The 19,720-nt window shown below is 51.5% G+C and overlaps 1 protein-coding gene and 1 long non-coding RNA gene across 3 annotated transcripts; one reads left to right on the top strand and one right to left on the bottom strand.

The window, feature by feature from the left end:
- Positions 1 to 1,759: 1,759 nt before the first annotated feature.
- HAND2 (heart and neural crest derivatives expressed 2) lies at positions 1,760 to 5,443 on the bottom strand. The gene is made up of 2 exons (XM_004468054.5): positions 3,941 to 5,443; positions 1,760 to 2,622 (listed from the first exon to the last, which is right to left on the bottom strand). Exons 1-2 carry the CDS (start codon positions 4,493 to 4,495, stop codon positions 2,524 to 2,526), a joined length of 654 nt encoding a protein of 217 aa, XP_004468111.2. The 5' UTR covers positions 4,496 to 5,443; the 3' UTR covers positions 1,760 to 2,523.
- On the top strand, positions 3,955 to 17,959 carry LOC111766442 (uncharacterized). 2 transcript variants are annotated; one of them, XR_002798494.3, is made up of 4 exons: positions 3,955 to 4,045; positions 6,132 to 6,233; positions 11,919 to 12,060; positions 13,144 to 17,959. It is a non-coding gene; the product is annotated as an uncharacterized lncRNA (long non-coding RNA). The 2 variants fall into 2 exon arrangements; XR_009188130.2 differs by lacking the exon at positions 3,955 to 4,045 and adding an exon at positions 5,617 to 5,729.
- Positions 17,960 to 19,720: the final 1,761 nt, after the last annotated feature.

Here is a 19,720-nt window from a genome sequence, read left to right as displayed (position 1 = left end):
TCCTGCCCCAGCCAGACAAAGAGGCCGGATTGGGGGAGCGCGACTTTCTAAGCCCGCGAGCTGGTTCCCCTTGGCTGTTGTTGAACAAACCAGAGAATGTGTGCTCAACCCGCAGTATGTGTTAAGGCCTAGGTCGCAGAGGACCGGCCACGCAAGGAAAGCACGGGCACCCGTGCGCGGCGCAGACGGCTCCCCCGGTGTTCCTGATTGAAACCCCCCCCCCCCCCGCCATCCTCCACACCCCCCCCCCTGCAGACACCTTGCTTCCACCCCCGGGGCCTGGCGCCTTCCTCCTGCAAACGGAATGAAAGTGAAGACGCAGAGAGCGGCTGGAGGCAGGAGAGCGAGAGAGCCACTCGGTCAAACCGACAGGGATCCGGAGAGGAACAGAAAATCAGGGCGCGTCTCCCCCCCCCCCCCCCCCCCCCCCAGTGCTATAAACAAAGGCAAGTGTCTGTAAACACAGCCCCGCGCCCCCCGGCTCGGCCCAGCGCCGGCTGACCCGAGGGGAGAAAGTTCAGATCGCTTTGGTCGAGTTGTTCTAACCCCTCGCCCTCGCGTCTTCAGGCGCCCGCAGAAGGAGCCCGCAGAGCCCCCCGCGCTTCCCTCTCCCCGAGGACTTGCGAAGTCCTCTCCCCCCCCCCCCCCCCCCCCGCCTCCATCCCCGCCCGACTTGGCGGGGCCCAGTGCGGGCGGCAGACTCGGAGGGGGCAGCGGAGAGGCGTGGGAACCCCGGGGACGGCGGGGGCGGGCCTGTGCCCGCCGCCGAGGTGCGAACAGCAGCCCGAGGACAGCATCCAAGATGGAAATCCTCTGGCAGCCTCCCCGGCACCAGATTCCTCTACGCGCGCAGGGTCCCCGCAACCCAGCGCTCTCAGGACACCGCGCCTTTCTTCCCCGCACCCGCGCGGCTCTCCTGCACTCCCCGGCGGCCGCGTCCTCTGGCTCCTCGAGCAGAAATCCGGGCTCGAGCCCAGCCCCCCGGGGAAAGGAGCACGCAGGAGCTTCTCTCCCGGGACGTGAAGGCGCCGGGGTGAGGTCCCCGGCGGCGGGCGGGCGCGCGAGCAGCGAGCGGGAGCACGACTCGGGCGCTGAGCTGGTCCCGGCTCTGGCCCAGACCCTGCACTGCCAATCCTGAGTTCCCTGCGGCTCCCTGTAAATCGAGGTCCCCTCATCCCAGCCCTTTAAGTCCCTGGTCTGGTTCTCGATTTCTTACTCGAGGTGAAAATTCCTGGCTCCCTCCTCGTGGGCATGTCTCGCCTCACTCCATGCCCAAGCCCCTGAGCCTGCTCAGACGCGAATCCCCGCGATGGAGACTACCAGCAAAAGCCTCCCTCTTCTTCTTTCCTTTTCCCTGCGTCTTGGATGAAAGCCCTTTATTTTGAAGGTAACACTCCGGACTCGCTTCTGCGGCTGCAGCAATGCCTGGAAGCCTCCGCACACCTCCTCCACTGGAAAGCGCATTCCCGCAACAAAAACCGAAGCCACCACCAAGTGGCATCTGCTTGACTTCCCTTCCACCTTCCGAGCACAGAGCCCAGGCCGCTCTCCAGCCTAGACCCTTCCTGCCAGAGACTCTCGGCGTCCTCCCGGGTGGGGAGGGAGGGAGAGACACGACTCGGATAGAGCCCCAGGCCCTTTGGCCGGCTTTTCACCGAGGACACTTTTCCTTAAGGGCACCTCTTCGCCCTGAGTGGACGGAAGGTCACGGTGATGATTGGGTGAAACCGCTGACTCTTTCAAATAAAGTTAGAGGCAGTGATGATAATTTAGTTTACTTCTGAATATTTTAAATATTACGGAAACAAATATAACAGCTTTGTTGTCAAAACTTTTGAGGTATCAACCATTAAAAGATTGGGGTTTTTGTAAAAAAAACACACAGTGGTTTATTGAATACTTACAACGTTTACACCTTCAATATTAATTAACTTCCACTTGTTTTTTAGAGGACAGAAGTGCACAAAACAAGCTGTTGGAAACATCTCGAAGAGGGAACGACCACAGATGAAACGTTAGCACTAGATATCGACCCCAATGGAAATGTTAGCGGCCCCGTTTTCTGCTTTGAAATAAAACTTTACAATTCCCAGGAATATTTATATCCAAAAGGCCAAGTGTTAAAGAGACACTTCACATACGCACTATGGTCCACTCTTAAGCAGGTAAGGGCTGGGCAGGTGGGGAGCGGGCAACGCTGGTGTCTACACAGCAAGGAGGGCACATTCACACAGAATCTACGAGACGACGGGGTCCCTTACCACGCGGGAGTGTCCTCTTCATATTAAAATATGGAATGCTTTTCTTCAAATATCCACTTTTTGTTGGGGAGGGGAGGGGGTGGGGAATGGCGGCCTTAGAGGGGACGAGAGAGGGGAGGGAAATTGCACATAAATAAACCGAATGATTCCAAATGCAAGAAGTCCTCTGCGCAGGGAGCGGAGGGCTGGTCGGAGTCCGGGTCTGCAGCCGGCGCCTCGGCCCTGGGTTGCTCGCGCCTCCTCCTCCTCCTCCTCCTCCTCCTCACTGCTTGAGCTCCAGAGCCCAGACGTGCTGCGGCCAGCCCGTCCGGCCTTTGGTTTTCTTGTCGTTGCTGCTGACTGTGCTTTTCAAGATTTCATTCTGGGCAGGGGGGGGGAGGCGAGGGCGAGAAAAGTGGAAAGAGAAATTAAGAAGGAGCCCTTATTGCACGCCTCTCCAACGCTGGCCCGGCCTGAGCCGCCGGGGAGAGGAGGAGGAGGGCATGAGGGGGGGGGAGGGTTCCGAGCTCCCACCTCCGCCGAGAAACCAGGTCTGCGTGGCCCCAGCTACCCCGCGGCCTCCTCGCGCCTGCAAAGCTCAACTACCGGCCCGGCGAGTTTATAAACAACCGCCCGTGTTCCCGTCGTTTACGCAGCAGCTTGGGGGCCGTTTCTCTGACTCAGGATGTAGGGGCGGGAGCGAGGGCCGGCGTCAGATCTGATTCTGTTTTCAATCGCGAAGGCCAGATCTACGCTCTGGGTAAAACCCGGCCAAGGCCCCTCAGGCCCGGGCCTGGGCCTCCCGGCCCGCGGCGCTCAGCCTCCGGCTCGGCAGGGCCTCGCCTCCCAGGCCTCTGAAATCCCGGGGCATATCGGAAGTCCCTTGACTATGCAGCCACCAAAAGGATGGCAGGCCCTCCAAAAGCAAAATGCAACAAATGGAATTATTTTCCAGGCCCTTTGGGGCCATGAGGCTTGGCAGGAACCTGGGGAAACTTTCAATGGCTCAGTAACAACGACCGTAGTAATAGTTCCTTTTTTTTTTTTTTTTTTTTTGCCTTAAAACGTACAGGCTATTGCAAATAAAACTAGAAATACCTGTGCATTTTACTCATCTGGGAAATTACATTTTAACCTCATTGCCAAAGAAAAACTGGAGCTGCATTTTGAAGTCAGAAGTTTTATTTTACGTTTACCATTACGCCTTCCGAGCGCAGTAAAGCACACAATCACAAAACTCTCTCAGGGTTCAGAATCAGGGGCAGCCGCGTTCTCAGGCGCGGCAAATGCCATCTCGGGGAAATAATCGGAAGGCAGCGCGTCTGGGCGACTTATTTTAGATCTCTCTGAAAGCAAGATGGGATCGAAAGCCAAAAGAAGGCTCTAACCCGCCCGAGTGAGGAGTCTGAGCCAGTGTGACCGAGAGACCGATCGCGCCATCGGCCCTCAATGCCTGGGGAAGCAACGAGGACTCGGAGGGAATGTTACCCAAGAGAACGGCCCTCTCACCCTCCTCCTCCTCACTGACACCCTCCCCCCATCTCCTCCGCTTAGGCAGGAAACGATCCCTACAACAACCCGGAGCAAACCACCTTGGCGCGCGCCGCGGCCAAGGAAGGCGGGCTGCTCCCCTCTGGGGGAGAGGGGCCAGCCGGGAGCCCCCCGAACCACCCTGCCCCGCCGCGTCCCCGGGTACTGACCAGCTCCTTCTTCCTCTTCTCCTCCTTCACGTCTGTCTTCTTGATCTCCGCCTTGAAGGCCTCCGCCTCGCCGTTCTGGTCGTCCTTGGCCAGGAGGTCCATGAGGTAGGCGATGTAGCTGGTGGCCAGGCGCAGCGTCTTGATCTTGGAGAGTTTGGTGTCTGCGGGCACGTTGGGGATGCACTCCCGCAGCTCGGCGAAGGCGCTGTTGATGCTCTGAGTCCTGCGCCGCTCCTTGCGGTTGGCGGTGCCCCGGCGCTTCACGGGGCGCGGCCCCCCCAGGCCCGGGGGCCCGGCGCCGGGCGGCACCCCCCCGTAATGGGAGTGGTCCAAGGCGGCGGCGCCGCTGGCGTACTCCGGGCTGTAGGACAGGGCCATGCTGTAGTCGGGGGGCGACATCTCGGGGTGGCCAATGAGCCAGCCGTGGAAGTAAGGGTTCTCCTCGTGGCTGCAGCGGCTGGCGGCGGCGGCGGCGGCAGCGGCGGCGGCGGCGGCGAACGGGTAGCCCTCATGGTGCACCACGGGGTGGTGGGGGAAGCCCCCCACCAGACTCATCTCGCCCTCCGCACCCCTCCGCGTGCCCCAGCGCGCGCGCAGCCCCGCCGCGCCCTCGGCCCGGGCCCCCGCTCGGGCACTCGGCGACCTGCCCCACCCCCCAGCCCCCGGGCGCCCGGGCCGAGCCGGCAGCCGCAGAGGGGGCTGCAGCAGCCCGGGCCCCGGCCCCGCGCCTGGCCCGCCTCAGCAGCGCTGTGGCCGCCGGCTCCCCATGGGGGGCGGCGAGCCGGTGCCCGCGCCGTGCGCCCCCAGTCGCCGGCTCCCCCTTGGCTCGCAGCTGCCGGCGCCGGCTCCTGCTTCGCGGGCTGCTGCGGGGAGGCAGAATCCTCTCGTGCTCATGCAAAGGCGCCCGGGCTCCCGCGAGGCGCTGGCTTCTCGGGCTTGCGGGCCACCGCGCCCCGGCAGGGCTCCCAGCGCCGAAGCGAAGCCGGAGTCCCGCGGCGAGTCCCGGCCGCGGCGGGAGGAGAAGGCCCGGCCCTGCGGGGAGGCGCCGGGGTCGACTGCTCACTGCGAAGCTACCTCCGGGCGACCCTCCCCTTCCCGCCCCTTCCCCTTCCCCCACCAGCCTGATCTGGGTTCTGGAACGCTTATTGCTTTAATGAATTTTTTTTTTTTTTTTTTTTGGTTGTTGTTTTGGTCCTTGGATGTGATTTTAGCTGCGAGTAAACGCGTCCTCGCTCCTCCCGGCCTCTCTCGGAGGGTTTTCAGAGAGATCTCAGCACATCCATTTCCTCAGATCCTCTCCTTTCGGGGTACGGGTTTGGACCCTGCAGGCGCCTCGGGGCGCGGCGACCACGGCTCGGGCTCTCGGAAGGGTCTGTGCGACGGCAGAGGGGGCTCCCGGGTGGCTGCGGCGGCAGTTCTTCTGGGCTGGAGGCCGCGAGGGGAGCCGGCGGATTTTCGCAGCAAGATATCCATGTACAGCTACATCTTTAGGGCAGCTCGGGTTAATATATGTCGTCAGAGGCGCCACACGCCAATCGCGCGGCGGCGGGGGCGGTGCCTCTGGCTCTCGGCAATAAAACTTTTTGATGTTCCCGTGGCTAATTGCGGAGGTCCTCTTTCAGGATTGGCTGCCCTTTCATAACCATAAGATAATTAAAACGGGGGGGGGGGGGGGGGCAGGGTTAAAAAAACTTTTTTATCAGCCAGAGGTTAATGCAAGTGTTTAACAGATGCTTCGCTATTAAAATATTTTTGCACAAGTCGCAAATATTGAAGGATCATACACAAGGTACAGTACCCTTCCCCTCTCTTTTCTAGCTGTTGTGTGTGTGTGTGTGTGTGTGTGTGTGTGTTTGGTAACGGGATTCGGAGGTTCCTTTTCGAAGCGTTTGGTAGGTAACCGAGAAGGGCCGCGGGCAGCCTTGTGCGGCTTTGCGCGGGGGGCCGCGAGCGCCCCCGCGGAGGGGCGCCTGGAAAGCTGCGCCCGCTCCTCGCCGGGCGAGCCCCGCGCGCGGCGCGCACAGGGTGCACTTGGGCGCAGGCTGCAAGCGCCCGTCTCCGTGGCTCTTCCCTTATCTACCCCCGGTACCCTGGGCCGTCTAGGGTAGCCGATGACCTTGGAGCTGATGATGGCTGCGACCCGGGGGCGAGCGAGCAAGCCCACCGTAAATGTTATTTCCTTATTCTGCAGGGACACCGACCCCAACAAAGAGCAGAGGCGCGCGGGCACCTCGTTTGCCCGAAGCTGTGGTGTGGCGGGTATCGGTCTTCCTCTGGTTTCACTAGCCTTTTGGTAAGTAACTGAATATTTTTTACGGCGTGTTCCGAGCTTATTTTCCAGCTTTTTATGAACAAACATATAAATATATCTCTGCATTCCTGCCTCCCCCATAAAAGCGGGCATCTGTGGAAAGGAGGTTTAGTTAGCGGAGGGGACCCATTAAACGCCACTTTAAGAGGCAGGCCGGGAAGACGGCTCGTGCATGTTTAGACTGCTCGCCTTGGCGATCTTGAACGCATTAGAAGGGAAAACGGATCTCCACTTGTAAGTCGCCGCGCCGCGGGGCGGCCGGGGGCCGTGGCGCCCGCGTGGCCCGAGCATCTTTGGAAGGCTCAAGCGGCTGCAGGGCGGGCGGCGCGGGGGTCAGGGGCAGGAGCCGAAACCACCTTCAGGGCTGGGCCGCCAGACGCGCGGCGGGAATGGTGGCCACGGGGGGTTCGGCCCACTGGAGTTGGGTCGGGAAAAGGGGGTCAGCAGGAGCCCCCAGGCCGTAAATTAGAGGGAGTCGAGGGCAGAGGGCAGAGGAGCCGGGCCGGGGTGGCCGGGGAGAGCGGCGTTCGGGCCGCCTCTGGGGCTCGCCGCTGGGCAGGCGAGGTTGGCCCGGGCGGGACCCGGGCTCCATTTTGGGCATCGCCCTTTGGAGGCAGGCAGAAGCCGGCCCCGGGCCCCCAAGGGCGCGCCGGCTTCCTCACCCTGAAAGGTTCGCGGAGAATAGGACAGTTCTATCATCACCCCCCCCCCCCCCCCACTCCCCACGCCCTCGCCCGTGCCGGGTCCGCGGGTGTAAGACGAGGGCAGCGCGAATACGCGGGGCGGGCGCCCCTAACCGTGGCGGGCCTGGGCACTCAGGGCCCGGCCTCGCCCGCCGTCCTCCGCGAGGCCTCGGAGGGTGGCAGCCCTGAGAAATGGATTTTAGATTTTCCTTCCGCTGTGGAAGGCGGGAGGGCACTCCCGGGGCTGTAAAAACCCAGGCAGGGAGGGGGTGCTGGGACCATTCCATCCCCTCAGCAAAAGGCCACTTTCCCCGGACGCAGAGCGTCCCAAGGCAGAGACCCTAGGTGGGGAGTGCCCGGGTTTGGAACAAAACAGCGCCCTGCAGTTGCGTGAATCTGCAGGTCTGAGCCCAAGGAGAGCCTTCCTAAGACGTGGGTCTTCCAGGAAAGAACACAGGTAGTGCGGTGGGGATCTGTTTACAGCTTCACCGGCAAGGCACCCTCTGGATGTGTAAATATGCGAGTTCAATCCTTTGACATTTGAGCCAGTAAGAAGTCTGTTTATAGAAACGTGCCTGGGCTTCTGAAGCAGGTAGACAAAGTCAGAGGTTGGTTGCACCTGAGCTGGGAACAGGTAAAAATTCAGGGAAAGTAATTGGTGCGCTGCTTTCAACCCTCGTCCGACTTTTGGGTCTGAAGGAAGGAGGAAGGGATGAGGCTGCGGGCAGGGTTGGTGGTTGGGTGCTCAGCGTGCAAGGAGGACAGTGGCCTCAGCGGAGCAGACGTCAGAACTTGCCACCAACAGCGCTTCTTGTGTTCTTTTAATTGAAATAATAATAATATAAAAAGGGCCAATCAAGTCCTACGTCCAGAGAGCATGGCAAGTGATAAAAGAAATGGACAACATGGCACAGCAAAAAGTCATAAACGAGGCTAACCTGAACATCAGTTCTCACTGCCTGCGTCATTATCTGTTAATTACTGCAGTTCAAGGGTCCTTGGTTTCAGGTATCTCAGAAACCCACACTTAGAGGCTACAGCCTCCGGGAAGGGCCTCTAGGCAGCTTGGAGAGGGGGGACAAATCCGGCAGCTCTAGTGGTGTCAGCCACTGTAGAGAGGTCAGACTGGCCTTGACCAGATGAGTCCCACCCTAAGTGTACCCTAAATGCGCGCAGTTTATCCTTTTAGGGTCCTCTATGGCATTTTGCCTCCCTGATATCCCAGGGCTCTGGGGCAGCCTACCGCTCTGGAAGGTAGTGAGGCCAAGTTGCCGTCTAGGGTTTGCCCTCGATTTAGGTGGCCTGCATCTCCTGGGAGGTGGTGGTGGTGGAGCTGCCGGTGTGAGGGAGACAGGAAGGAGGGTGCTGCAGCCTCTTGCTTAGGTGTCAGCCTGGGGCTCCCCCCCGCTGGCATGCCTTAGCGTGTCCTTAGGTGCTGTTTCCCGAGGAGCACAGGCTCAGAGTCTTCAAGAGGCCCAGGGAAAGGCCAGGGTGCTGGCCAGGTGCTTGCGGGAAGAGCCCGAGCCGGAGCCGGCAGCCGGCACCCGCGCTCCGAGGCCCTGGCCAAGCCACAGCCAGCCTTCGCCCGGGCCGGGCCGCCTCGCCAGGAGGGCAAGCCGCGCTTGGGGGAACGTTTGTGGTCTTGGTTGCAGCTGATGTAGCCCAACGCGGCCGCGCATTACGCCTGCCTCCAGCCACGCAGAGACCCGTGCAAACATTTACTTCTCCGCCATGTCTCTCGGCGTCTTCTCTCCCCTCCCACCGTTTTTCCCTGGAAAACAGTCCGAGAACACGCGAGAGGCCGCGGACTCCCGGACAAACCTTTGGGTCTTGTGAGATATTACTTTGAAAATCAATTTGGTTTAACCTGAATATATTTTTTTAAAACTTCGGTCTGTTTTTAGGGAAAATACAGATCTCTTCGAGGTATTTATTATTTCAAAAGCAAGGGCAGTGTGTATCTTGTGTTTTGCTCATGAGAACTCAAAATAAACTGGACCTGAGAAGAACCAGGCCGGAGGGCCATAAACACACATTTCATGTTTGCCGGAATGACCGCTCAATTCCCTCCATCGTTTTTCAAATCTCATTTTACCTTGTTTTCCTAACCAACATGGCAGAATGACTCTGAGTATTCTTTTAAATAGTCACAGTGCTCTTGTAGAAGGTAAATCCCAGAAAGTGCTGAGAACCCCGGAAAGAGCATCAAACCTAAAAGACGACAGGAAGTCAGGGCTGCTCTGAAGATGTAAAGCCAGTCCCACGGGTGCCAAGGATGGTGCCTCCTCCACCCCCCAGGTGGCTGTACGCTCCTGTAGTGCTGGGTGGGAGTGAGTCACTTGTTAGCCGCTTAGTCCTAGAACCCGGAGTGCGTTCAGGACAGGCATATCATCTGAGTTGGTGGTAAGGGTCGCCCTCAGACTGGGGTTTTGTAGTCCTTCCCTTTCTTGTTTTCCTTCTGGGAAATAGTTTGTCTGTGGACATGGCAGGCGACAGTGGCTCCAAAAAATGTGGTGCTGCCCAAAGTACACATCCGTAAAGGAGAATCAAGTTTGATTGGACATTTATGCCTGTTTTGAAAATGAAGGGCAGGAAAAGCTGCCCTTGGCTCTTAGGGGGTTTTTATTTCTCTTGAGCCATTTCTTTCTGGAGTGCGGGGCCGGGGCAGGGTATTTGGTGAGTGGTTGCCCTCCCTCATCTTTCCCCATCCACAGCAGGTCGGTAGGGCTCTGGGAAATGGGTGATGACGGGTCTGGCTGCACGATGACCGTGGGAGGGGCTGTTGCTTATGAATCCTCGGGTCCACTTTTGATTAGGAAACACTTAAGATTTAAGTCAGTGGAGAAAATCAGGGCTCGCTTGGTGCCTGTGCATTTCTCCCCATCCGTTTAGTTTCTCTCTCTCTCCCTTCCTCCTCCTGCCCCAATTTGCCCTTCAGCAATGTTTGTCAGGACAAGGTTTTTGGTGTCACTGAACCTGAGACTAGAGAGGAAGAATGAGACACCGGTTCATCTTTAAGTTTTTCAGGAAAGATCTTAATATCCAGATTTACAGGCATTTACATGCCCCTCCCCCAAATAACCAATGGCCAGATCCCCAGATTAGCCAGTGGATGGTAGATATGCTGCTGCTCTGGAAGGCTTTCATTGATAATGGAGCACGAGATACTTTGAGAGACATTCAAGTCTGACTATAAAAACTAAAACGCTTTTTTAGACTGAAGATAATTCCAGATAATTCCAGGTGAAAGGGCCTCGCAAGAGGCAGCAAGAGGCAACATGATGTATATGTGGGTGGTGGTGCCAGCACTGTTACAATGGGCCTACGAGGTACTGTAAATCCGATCTTTGCTACTTTGTAGAAAAATATTGGTAGAATTCAGAGCAAACGTGGCACAGGAAAATACATCCCACAGGATTTATGTGAAATCCTCATCTACACTCTGGTTTCTAGCAAATTACCCACCTACTAGCAAGATTTTTTCCAAGGCAGGAGGAAATCATGTAACATCCAAGCTGGGGAAGTAATTGTGAGTCTGCATATACACTCCTTGGAACAGTAAGTAATAGGCTTCAACTAGATTGCAGTCTGGGTTCCCAAGTACAATAGGAAAGAAAAATGACAACTTGAAATGTAGAGCATTATTTGGAGGAGCATTTATGTGAGGCAAAGTTTTCTTCTGAGTCGGGCCCCGGCAGATGATTCCTAGTTATAACTGCAGGGTTGCTCACATTCCTGGGAAGTCATGTTCTGCAGCTTCCTTTGCAAACTCATGCAGACGTATTTCTTTAGGTCTGGCAGTTTCTTCCAAACCTTTTCTACGTTCTCTTAGGACTCTTGCTTCTAGAAAAGGGACTTGTGCCAGGATGGTTAGGTTTCAGGTTAACAAAAAGAAACACTTTTATTGTCAATATTAATGGAAAACCTCGATTTTTACAAGGCTTGGGTTTAGCAGCACGAGCAGATCAAAAGCAGCTTGGCTTGATTTCTCAATATTCTCTGGAGCTTAGACAATTAACTGCAATTTTGCTCCCAATGAAACAACACAAAAGAGTTTGTTACAGAAATGTTACAGTTAGTCTTTTGGCAGAGATTTCTACCTGTGTGTAGCCTGACAGAATCCCATAAACTTGCCCACTGAGCTAGAGTAGAATTTTGAAGGAAACCTCCTTAAGAAAATTTGGTGTGAACAGTGTCCCCAGTTGCAATGCCACGAGGCTGTTTCAGTGTGTGCATTCCATGCTCGCCTCTCCTGCCTGGTAAGGATCTGGCAGACTGAGGTCTCCTTGGTAATTTGGGTACACCGAGTCTCCAGTTAATGATAGATAATCAGCCTTTGGGTCATTCGGTCATTCTCTTATTACAAACCCCTCCTGCTCTCTCTGATCTCCTTTCAAACTAAATTTCACACAAACAAATAAAGCAAGACAGGGACAAGTTCTTTTAAAAAAAGGAGAGGGAGAAATATTAGAAACTCCTGATAGAGAACTCTAAACAAGGGAAGGCAAGCTAAAAGAGGATAGGAAAGAACATCTTATCAAAATGAACATGTTGTGTACAAAACATTAAAAGAAAAGGCTCTGGTTTCTGTTAAAGTGACAGAAAATTAAAATAAAAATAATTGCAGGCAGAAAAGTTATAATATAAACAGAGAAGGCAGGATGCTTGCTGGAAATGCGCAGCACTGGGAGGCTAATTTGTTGTTACAGATTATATATCTGCACCATGATTGGAGAGGCGCTACTTTGTTCCACTTTACAGAGGAGAATGGTTTTCTTTTTAATACTTGTGTGAGTGCCCACTAAAATTAACACAGGCCCAACCGAGGAACAAAAAATGGAATTGCTTTCTGTTTGCAAAGCATCCAACTTCAAACGAAGGAATTGGTTGCATTAAAAAAAAAAAAAGATCAGAATTCCATTCAGAACACATTTGGAAACTTCACTAAATTGGTGTGACTGATGCTTTTTTGTTTTGCTGACAGAAGGCGCAGTTCATTCTTCTGGAAAGTACAGCTGAAACCAGTCTTCCTCCCAACCCCATTCCCTCTCTTCCCCGGGGGTCTTCGCTTTCGGAGTCTACATCTGCCTGTGATTCCAAGAGAGATAAACTTCAGATTGGCCAAGGTACATCTCTGACTAGATCCTGCTGGGATAAGCAGGAGAATGTGTGGCTCTAGGAGGTATGAGCTCTAGTGGGCATCTCCCCAATGCCTGTCCTGCCCTCACCGGTCCCTCTGGCCCAAGTTTGAGCCCAGGAGGGGCCAACATGCAGACATTGGTGTCACCCCCACATCCTAGACTTTCAATCCTAGGAGCCACAGGAGCCTTGGCTCCCAGCTCTCCAAGTGAGAGTGGCAGCCAGAAGATGGCAGCAGGTGGCAAAAGTGTGACGCCCACATTGTCCCACCCTGTGAGTCTGGCACTCCTTGACTGGCCAACTTGGTTCTCCAACAACTCCTCTCTCTCCCATCTCAGAAAACCCAGGCATGTTTGGTTCCTCAAGGCCCAGCTCCAGTCCTCCAAGAAGCCTTTCCCGGTGTTGCTTCCCCTCTTGCTTCTCTTCTGAGCCCCTCCCTCATGCACGGCTCACATTCCCTCTCATAGATCTCTGAGCACACATCTTCCAACTCCTCTAACTTTGGGCTCCTCGAAGCTCCCATCAATGCCTCGCACCGTAGGCTGCTAAGCAGCCTGCGTAAAAGGGATGACTTAGAGAAATCTGGTGAATTCTATTGCAATCGGGTTGCAGTTTCCTTGTTTTGAAAGCTGTAAGAGCGGGTGGAAGAGCCCGAGAGCCGTCCACCAGGGAGCAGAGCTTCACTCCCGAGCCTTTGGCAGAACCTGCTCCAGATCCCTGGCGCTCGCCCGGGTCCGCGTCAGCCAAGCCCTGGAGACCAGCCTCCGCCAGTTCGCCTCGGGGACCCCCTCCCAGCAGTCTGAGCTCGGGAATAAGAGCGGGGCGGGACAGACTCCCGCACACGCGCGGCCTGGCCGTGGGACGCCGGGCGCACTCTCCATCTCGCTAGGCCTTTGTTTCCCCTTCTCAGCAATGGGGATAGTGACATCGACCTCGGGGTTGTGCAGGAAAGCTTAAGGGAGCGTCACGGCGCACGGAAGCTCGGGACGCGGGGCACACAGGCTGCGCGCAATACGTTTTCACGGAATTGCTCTTGCTACCTCTGCGGTTTCTTTCCTTCTCTGTTCCAGCCTCCGGAAGACTCACCCCGGCAGCGATAGGTGCCAGCTAGACCAGGGTGCCCTCTCCGCGCCGCCACCCACCCATTCACTTCGGAGGGCACCGCCCAGCCTCGGTGCCCACGTCCCCACCGGCTGCGCGAACAGGCTGCTCCGCAGGGATCCGGAGCTTTTCAGGCCCCGCACGACGGCGGACGCGGGCAAGGGACATGCGGGGCCCTGCCCAGGCGTGCTGGGCGCAGGGGGCGAGGCCGCGCCACCCGAGATCTAGGCCGCCGGCCCCCCACCCCTGGGTGGCTGCTGGGGCGCCCCTGCCATCCTGGTTACATTCTCCGTTGGATCCCCACCCCCTTCTCGGGTCAGGCCGCCGGGGGTCACGGCTCGGGGGCGGGGTGACCCCCAGCTCATCCCCTGGGGCCTCTTCGCCCGAGGCGGGCAGGAAGGGGTTAACCGCCCCCAGCCGACCCCCCTCGCGCCCCCGGGGGCCGGGCGCAGGCCGCCGCTTTCCCTAATGAGGGTTCCTCATTAGGGAAACCCTCGCCGCTATTTTCCGCGTTTCCTCAATCAAGCGCCTTTAAACAGAGCGGCACAGACAGCCGCGCGGCCAGGACCTCGGTGGCGGCGGCTGGAGGCCGGCGCGGGGCTCCAGCCTTGTTTGCTTTGCAATCGCGGGCGGGCCGGGGGCTGCGCTGCCGCCGGGGCCCCGCTGCGGTCGCCCGCTGTCGCCTCGGCACCCTCAGCGGGCGAAGGCGGCGGCCCGCGAAGCCGCTGCGGGGAGAAGGGGCCGGAGGGGGAGGTGACGGGGAGGGGCGCCGGGGCCCGGGGCGCGCAGGGCAGTGCCGGCGAGACGCGCCCCGAGGGCGTCAGGCTGAGCCCGGGGTAGATGAGCAAAGCGCGCAGCTCAAACGCAGCGCAGCGCCCCGTCCTTCCCAGCGCCCCTTCCCTCTCCTCTCTCCCCTCTCCTCTATTCCGGCTACGTCTGTTGGTCGGTTTGTTTTTACTTTCGGTCTTTGTCAGCAGTCACTGGGTGTCCCCTTCTAGTGTGACTTGCTGTCGTTTCCTCACGTGCTTATTCCTGTTTGCCCTTTTGTACACTCACTTTAATTCACGAAAACACAGCGTCCGGCCCTTGGCACGGGCTTCGCCAGGCCCGAGGCTGCCCCCAGCCCACCTTCTCCCCTGCGGGGCCCCTCTCCCGGGCAGAGCCGCCCTGGTGCGTCGCGTCCCCGCGCACGTCCTCGTGGGGACCAGCGCAACAGTAGCTAACTCAAGCCAGGTCTCAAGCCTTATATTTCACAGACAATTAAATCTTGGCTGCTGCTTAGCAAAATTGTAATATTTACTCTGCTCAGTGCCGAGGAGCGCTTTTAAAGTAAAAAACAAATACTACATTTCAAAAAGAAAATATGATAATCAATCTCTTTTTATGGATTCTCTTTGCTGGAGTGGAGACAACCTGATGTAAATCCCTGACCCCCTCCCCACACTTTGCAGGCACAGCTGAGGTTACACAGAGACTGTCTTTTAATACACATTCACTGGTCCCTGCAGCCAGGCACCTGCATTTATTACATTCAATTTAGTTTCCAAGGATTCGCACCCCACACTGACACATACAGCCATATGTAACAAGGATTATTAAATGATTAGGTCTTGGATGTGAAGTCAACTTTTCACAAGGATTCAAGAAAGAGGGGCATGACTTGGGTCATTATTTTAATAATTCTTATTAATTTCGCAGTGACTATTCATTTTTTTCTTATGTGGACTTCTGAAGGAGGTGGGAATGTTGAGGTGGAGAAATATTAAAATATGCTTCTTTATCCTTTGAACATGTGTAAGTTATGGACCTATTTTGTTTGCTGGAGGTTATAAAATAAAACCATGACCATTATGGCCAATAAGCGCTCTCTCCCTTTAGAAATGATTGTTTATAATCCCAGCAGGACTGCAGCTTCACTATTCTGGAACACCCTCCTGTTGTCATATTTTGGTCCTCAACTTTAAAGTGAACCTTAGAAATCATAGTTTCGTTGAATTGTGCAATGGCAAAACCACAGAATATGATTTCAAGTCCATAGTCATGCACACCCATGTGTATTTCTTGTAGAATTTTCTGAAGTAACTGGTTACTTCAGAATTTCAAGGAATAGGAAGCAGTACTTAGAAAGGGTATCATTTCATAAGAATTCTCTCTTTACCCCCAGAATTGGTCTGCATATTATTCAGTGCATAAGTCACAATATTACTTTCATGTGTGTTAATCTGTTTAGTATTAAAACTGCTAGAGTGTCTTTACCATTAGCATGTTTCACCACACCACTTTCAAATGGTGATCTGAGATAATTATGAAGATTTTGATGTTAATCCCACGTTAAGTGAACTACTATGAATATAATCTTAAAGCATTAGTATTTTCATGTAAATGCCAACAAATACAATTGCAGAAGGAGCATGATTACTTTTTATTTGACATTAGCCCATAAGGATATGGCTACATTAATTTTAAAAAAATTAGAGCAGTTTTCAAGTTTTTAATTTTTTATTTTTTAGGAGGCACCAGGGATTGAACCCAGGGCCTCATACATGCCGAGCAGATGCTCCATCACAGAGCTACATCCGCTCCCTAATTTTTAATTTTTAACAGAATTTTTCTCAACACAGCATTTTGAAATGTCCATTATGACAGCAACTTTCTACTGACAGATAAATTTTCTACATCATTGTTCATTAAAACTTTGCAAGCTTATTAAAATAGAATAATATCCAAAAATACAACATACAGAGCAACCGTTGGGTTCTACATATTCATTTAGATAAGCCGATGTTATTAAAATTAAAAACACATGTCTGTCATATAAATGCCTCTCTAGAAATTCTTTTTTGGATGCACAGTTATTATTTTTTAAATCAACGCAGATTTTCAAGTGCTGATTTTTCACTCTGAACAGGCCTTGCATTGTTTTAAACAGTAGCTCCTGGAACAATACTGCTCTTAGTATTTTAAACTTCCAAACAACAATGGGAATTGGATGAATGCTTTCAGCTGGGAGCACTTTCCTAATACTTTTGTAGGTAATAGGATTCCCTATTTGTGCTGGGTGACAAACAGACAATACGCTGGGTAGACTGCCTACCCTCTGCAGAAGCTACCAGACAATGTTTCTTTTTTTTTCTATGAGATTGCTTGTGGTCCATCTAAATAAAATTTTGTTAAAATGTGAAAATAGAGCAAATAAGTGAGTTTTCTCTAACTGCAGTTATAAAGTGATGGCTTAAAGAAGTCTGCAAAAACTAAGAAAGAAGGAAAGCAGAAACACAAAATCTGAAAAAGCTTTCATAGGCAAGATCTGGCTCTCTTTGTCTAAAATCAGGAAAGTGGGGGTTGGATCTACATAGCCAAATAGTTTTTTTTTTTTAACTTCAATTTAGTTATTTTTAAAATTGATATTTCACTTCACGAAGAAGCCCAATCAAGGAAGTACATGCAAATTCTTGCATATAGGAAAATATTAGTTACTGTGATTTTAAATAATTAGGTCAAAATACAAGGACCTTTAATTCACAATGCCATTGTTCTTTTTAAAAAAGTGTACGGTTTAGCAATTGATGTCAAAAGCATTGGACTTTATCAAATTGAATTAAACTGGAATAATAAAATATATCCATGAAATGTTTTCCACAAACTGAGTTGCTGAGAAAAAGTGAGAAAAGCCTTTTTTGAGAAGAAACAAGGCAATATTAACTGATATTAATTTGGGATAAATAAAGCAGGAGACTGCCTCCTTACATCCCTAGTAATTCTTTCTCTTCTTCCAAACATTGTTAGGTTTATGTATCTTGTGCTATTCAAGTAAAGATGATGTCAGTAATAAAATTACAAAATCTAATCGGATGACTATTTTTACTTTATTACAAAATTTATATGTTTTATTAGACTGCTGAACTGAGTTGTTTGAATGCTGAATTTTTCTTTTTCAGATAGAGTGCTATTTAATAAAGTGTTTATAAAGAGAAATATGATGGTTTATCAAAGATAAAATAGTCATGATAACAAAGTGGCCTTTAAGTCTGTCTGTGTGTTGTGGACTGTGCTTTGTAAATTGTAGTGTTTTAAAAATCATGACTTAGGTATTTAAAATGTGGACATCTGGGAAGATAAAATCAAGAGTTCACAACTTGTACAGCCAAGAAAACAGAATCAATAAAGAAAATTGCCCTCAAAAGCATTTCTGGGTTAAAATTGCCATTTCTTTTTTTCCTCCTTCCACTTGCTGTATTTAACTGAAAACTCACAGAACAGAGTTGCTGCAACTCATTAGGCTTTTCTCTCCTTCCTCATGTACCTTAATACCACATAATATGAAAATAGGTACATTAACAATTAAAAAATCCGCTCAACTGTCCCTGTGTTTTTCCTTTTTGTTGTTAACTATCTGAATATTTGGGAATATCTGGTTTACTAATTTTTCTCTTTGCCTTGGATGCTAGATTTAGTACTTACAGCCTCAAATATCTGAGTAGACAGTAAGCGCTATACATGTTGTCTATTACTTATGCCTTCCTTCATGTCAAAAAGGATTTAGTGAGGTGGATTTTTCAAAATATGTTTGTAAACATAATTCCTGTAAATACAATTGTAATTTACTTCTGATGTTTTTTTAAAATGAAATCATTGATGTGTTCTGGAACTTATTTAATCCCATGATGAAAATATCATGTGTGGAGGGCAGCAACTTTATTTTAAAGGAGGTAATTAATTAATTATTATTATTATTTAAAACAAATCATTTTATTGACACATTAATAAAACATACAATTTATCCAACGTGTACAATCAATGTTATTTGGTATGATCACATAGAGAATGCAGCAGCTTCTAAAAGTTAACTTCGAGTATGTTTTAAGGAAATGTTAGTCACGATATCATGTAAAGCTATTATTATGAGTGTGAAGTAGCATAGCATAGGTCTTGAGATCAGGGTCTTTGAAATCAGAGATACAGTTTTGAATCTTGGCTGCAACATTTGTCATCAGTGTAACAACTGGAAAATTATCCAAACTTTTTCTCCTTCAGTTGCCACATCTGTAAAAGGTGGTTGATAATCGTAGACTCTGTCACAGTGTCATGATGACCGTTTAGTGAGGTGATTCACATGAGTGTCTTAACAGAGGCGCTGGCACATACTAAGTGCATAATTAATAGAATGTTAGCTATTCTATTTTCTTCGGCGTAGCTTCAAAACATTACAGAGGCATGCCACAGCTACCTTCCTGAGAGCCACTAAACGCGGGGATACTGACAGCCTGTGGACCTCATTTTGTTTTGTGTGACAAGCCTGCAGTAGCTTCCAACCCTCTGAGTTGACACAGGGTAAAGGCAAGGGCTTCCACCTATCTTTGAGGCTCTAGAACTATCTGGGGGTGGGCGATGGTCCTAGTGATAGCAGCTGGCCAGCCCGCAAGTGGAAATCCAGCTTTATGCCATCTCTGTCCTGTGCATTGTGGTCTAAAAGCGCTAACCTGGGAAAAATGACATTTTAAAGAAATAAGAGTACCCTTTTTCAGTGGGCACCAGTGGTACAACATTTTTGAACTCTAAGTACATTTATTTGCAAATTATATGTGCACTACTTTATTGACATGTCATGACAAATATAAGCTAAATAATAATAACGAGGAATGGAACGGTAGGTTTAGATATTTTAGGTGAGGTTCAGCATCATTGGTAGTGGATAGAAAGCCATATTTCAAACAGTCTTGGGCGTTTACAAATATTTTGGTTGATATAACCTCTGATTCATTTTGTCCATGTTTCTACTTTGTGGGTGGCTGACAAAGCTCTTGCTACTTGAAGGAGCACTGTCAGTTCTGCCGTTACACTTTTTTTTTCTTTATTAGAGAAGTTGTGGGTTCACAGAACAATCATGCATAAATTACAGGATTCCCATATATCACCTTATTATTAGCAATGTGATTTGAGGTGGAACACTTGCTACAATTGACGGTAATGTATTTTTATAATTATACTGTTAACTAAAGTCCATGGTTTGGCTTCGAGCTCACTGTTTGTGTAGTGTAGTTCCATGGATGTTTTAAATATTTTAAATTCTGTTACCATATATACAATCTCGCATTTCCCTTTTAAATCACACTCAGATATAGGTGTTTCAGTGCTGCTCATTTAGTTCACAATGCTGCGCTACCATCACCACCATCCATTACCAAAACATTTCCATCATTCCACATAGGAACCATGGACATTTCCAGCCTTCACTTGCCTTTCCCTATCCCCACCCCATCCCCTGGTAACTTACTTCTACATTCTGACTCTATGAGAGTCCTACCAGTTTCATCTTGACTTTTTTATTCCTCTATTCTTTGAACTGTCTTCAATCCAAGGTTCTTTGCAGCAATTATTTAAAACCCTTGGTAAGCATTAGTTCAGTTAAAATTGGATTATATAATCTGCTTTCACCTAACTGAGCCAGATAAACTGGAATATATCTTGGCATGTGCGAAGCTCTTAGCTCATGAGGGACCCTCTGTAGTCAAGCTCTCCCTGCTTCTGTCAGGATACCTCATGTGC

Source organism: Dasypus novemcinctus, chromosome 1 (genome assembly GCF_030445035.2).
Source record: "Dasypus novemcinctus isolate mDasNov1 chromosome 1, mDasNov1.1.hap2, whole genome shotgun sequence".
NCBI classification, from domain to species: domain Eukaryota; kingdom Metazoa; phylum Chordata; class Mammalia; order Cingulata; family Dasypodidae; genus Dasypus; species Dasypus novemcinctus.
Note: the sequence above shows the minus strand (reverse complement) of the source record. Positions and strands in the feature narration are given on the sequence as shown.

Bases quoted from the DNA above. Each gene is read 5' to 3' on its own strand.
- HAND2 (XM_004468054.5), bottom strand. From the start codon at position 4,495: ATGAGTCTGGTGGGGGGCTTCCCCCACCACCCCGTGGTGCACCATGAG. The intron at 2,623-3,940 runs GTCAGTACCCGG...CCCCCTGCCCAG, and splicing joins AGAAGAGGAAGAAGGAGCTG to AATGAAATCTTGAAAAGCAC.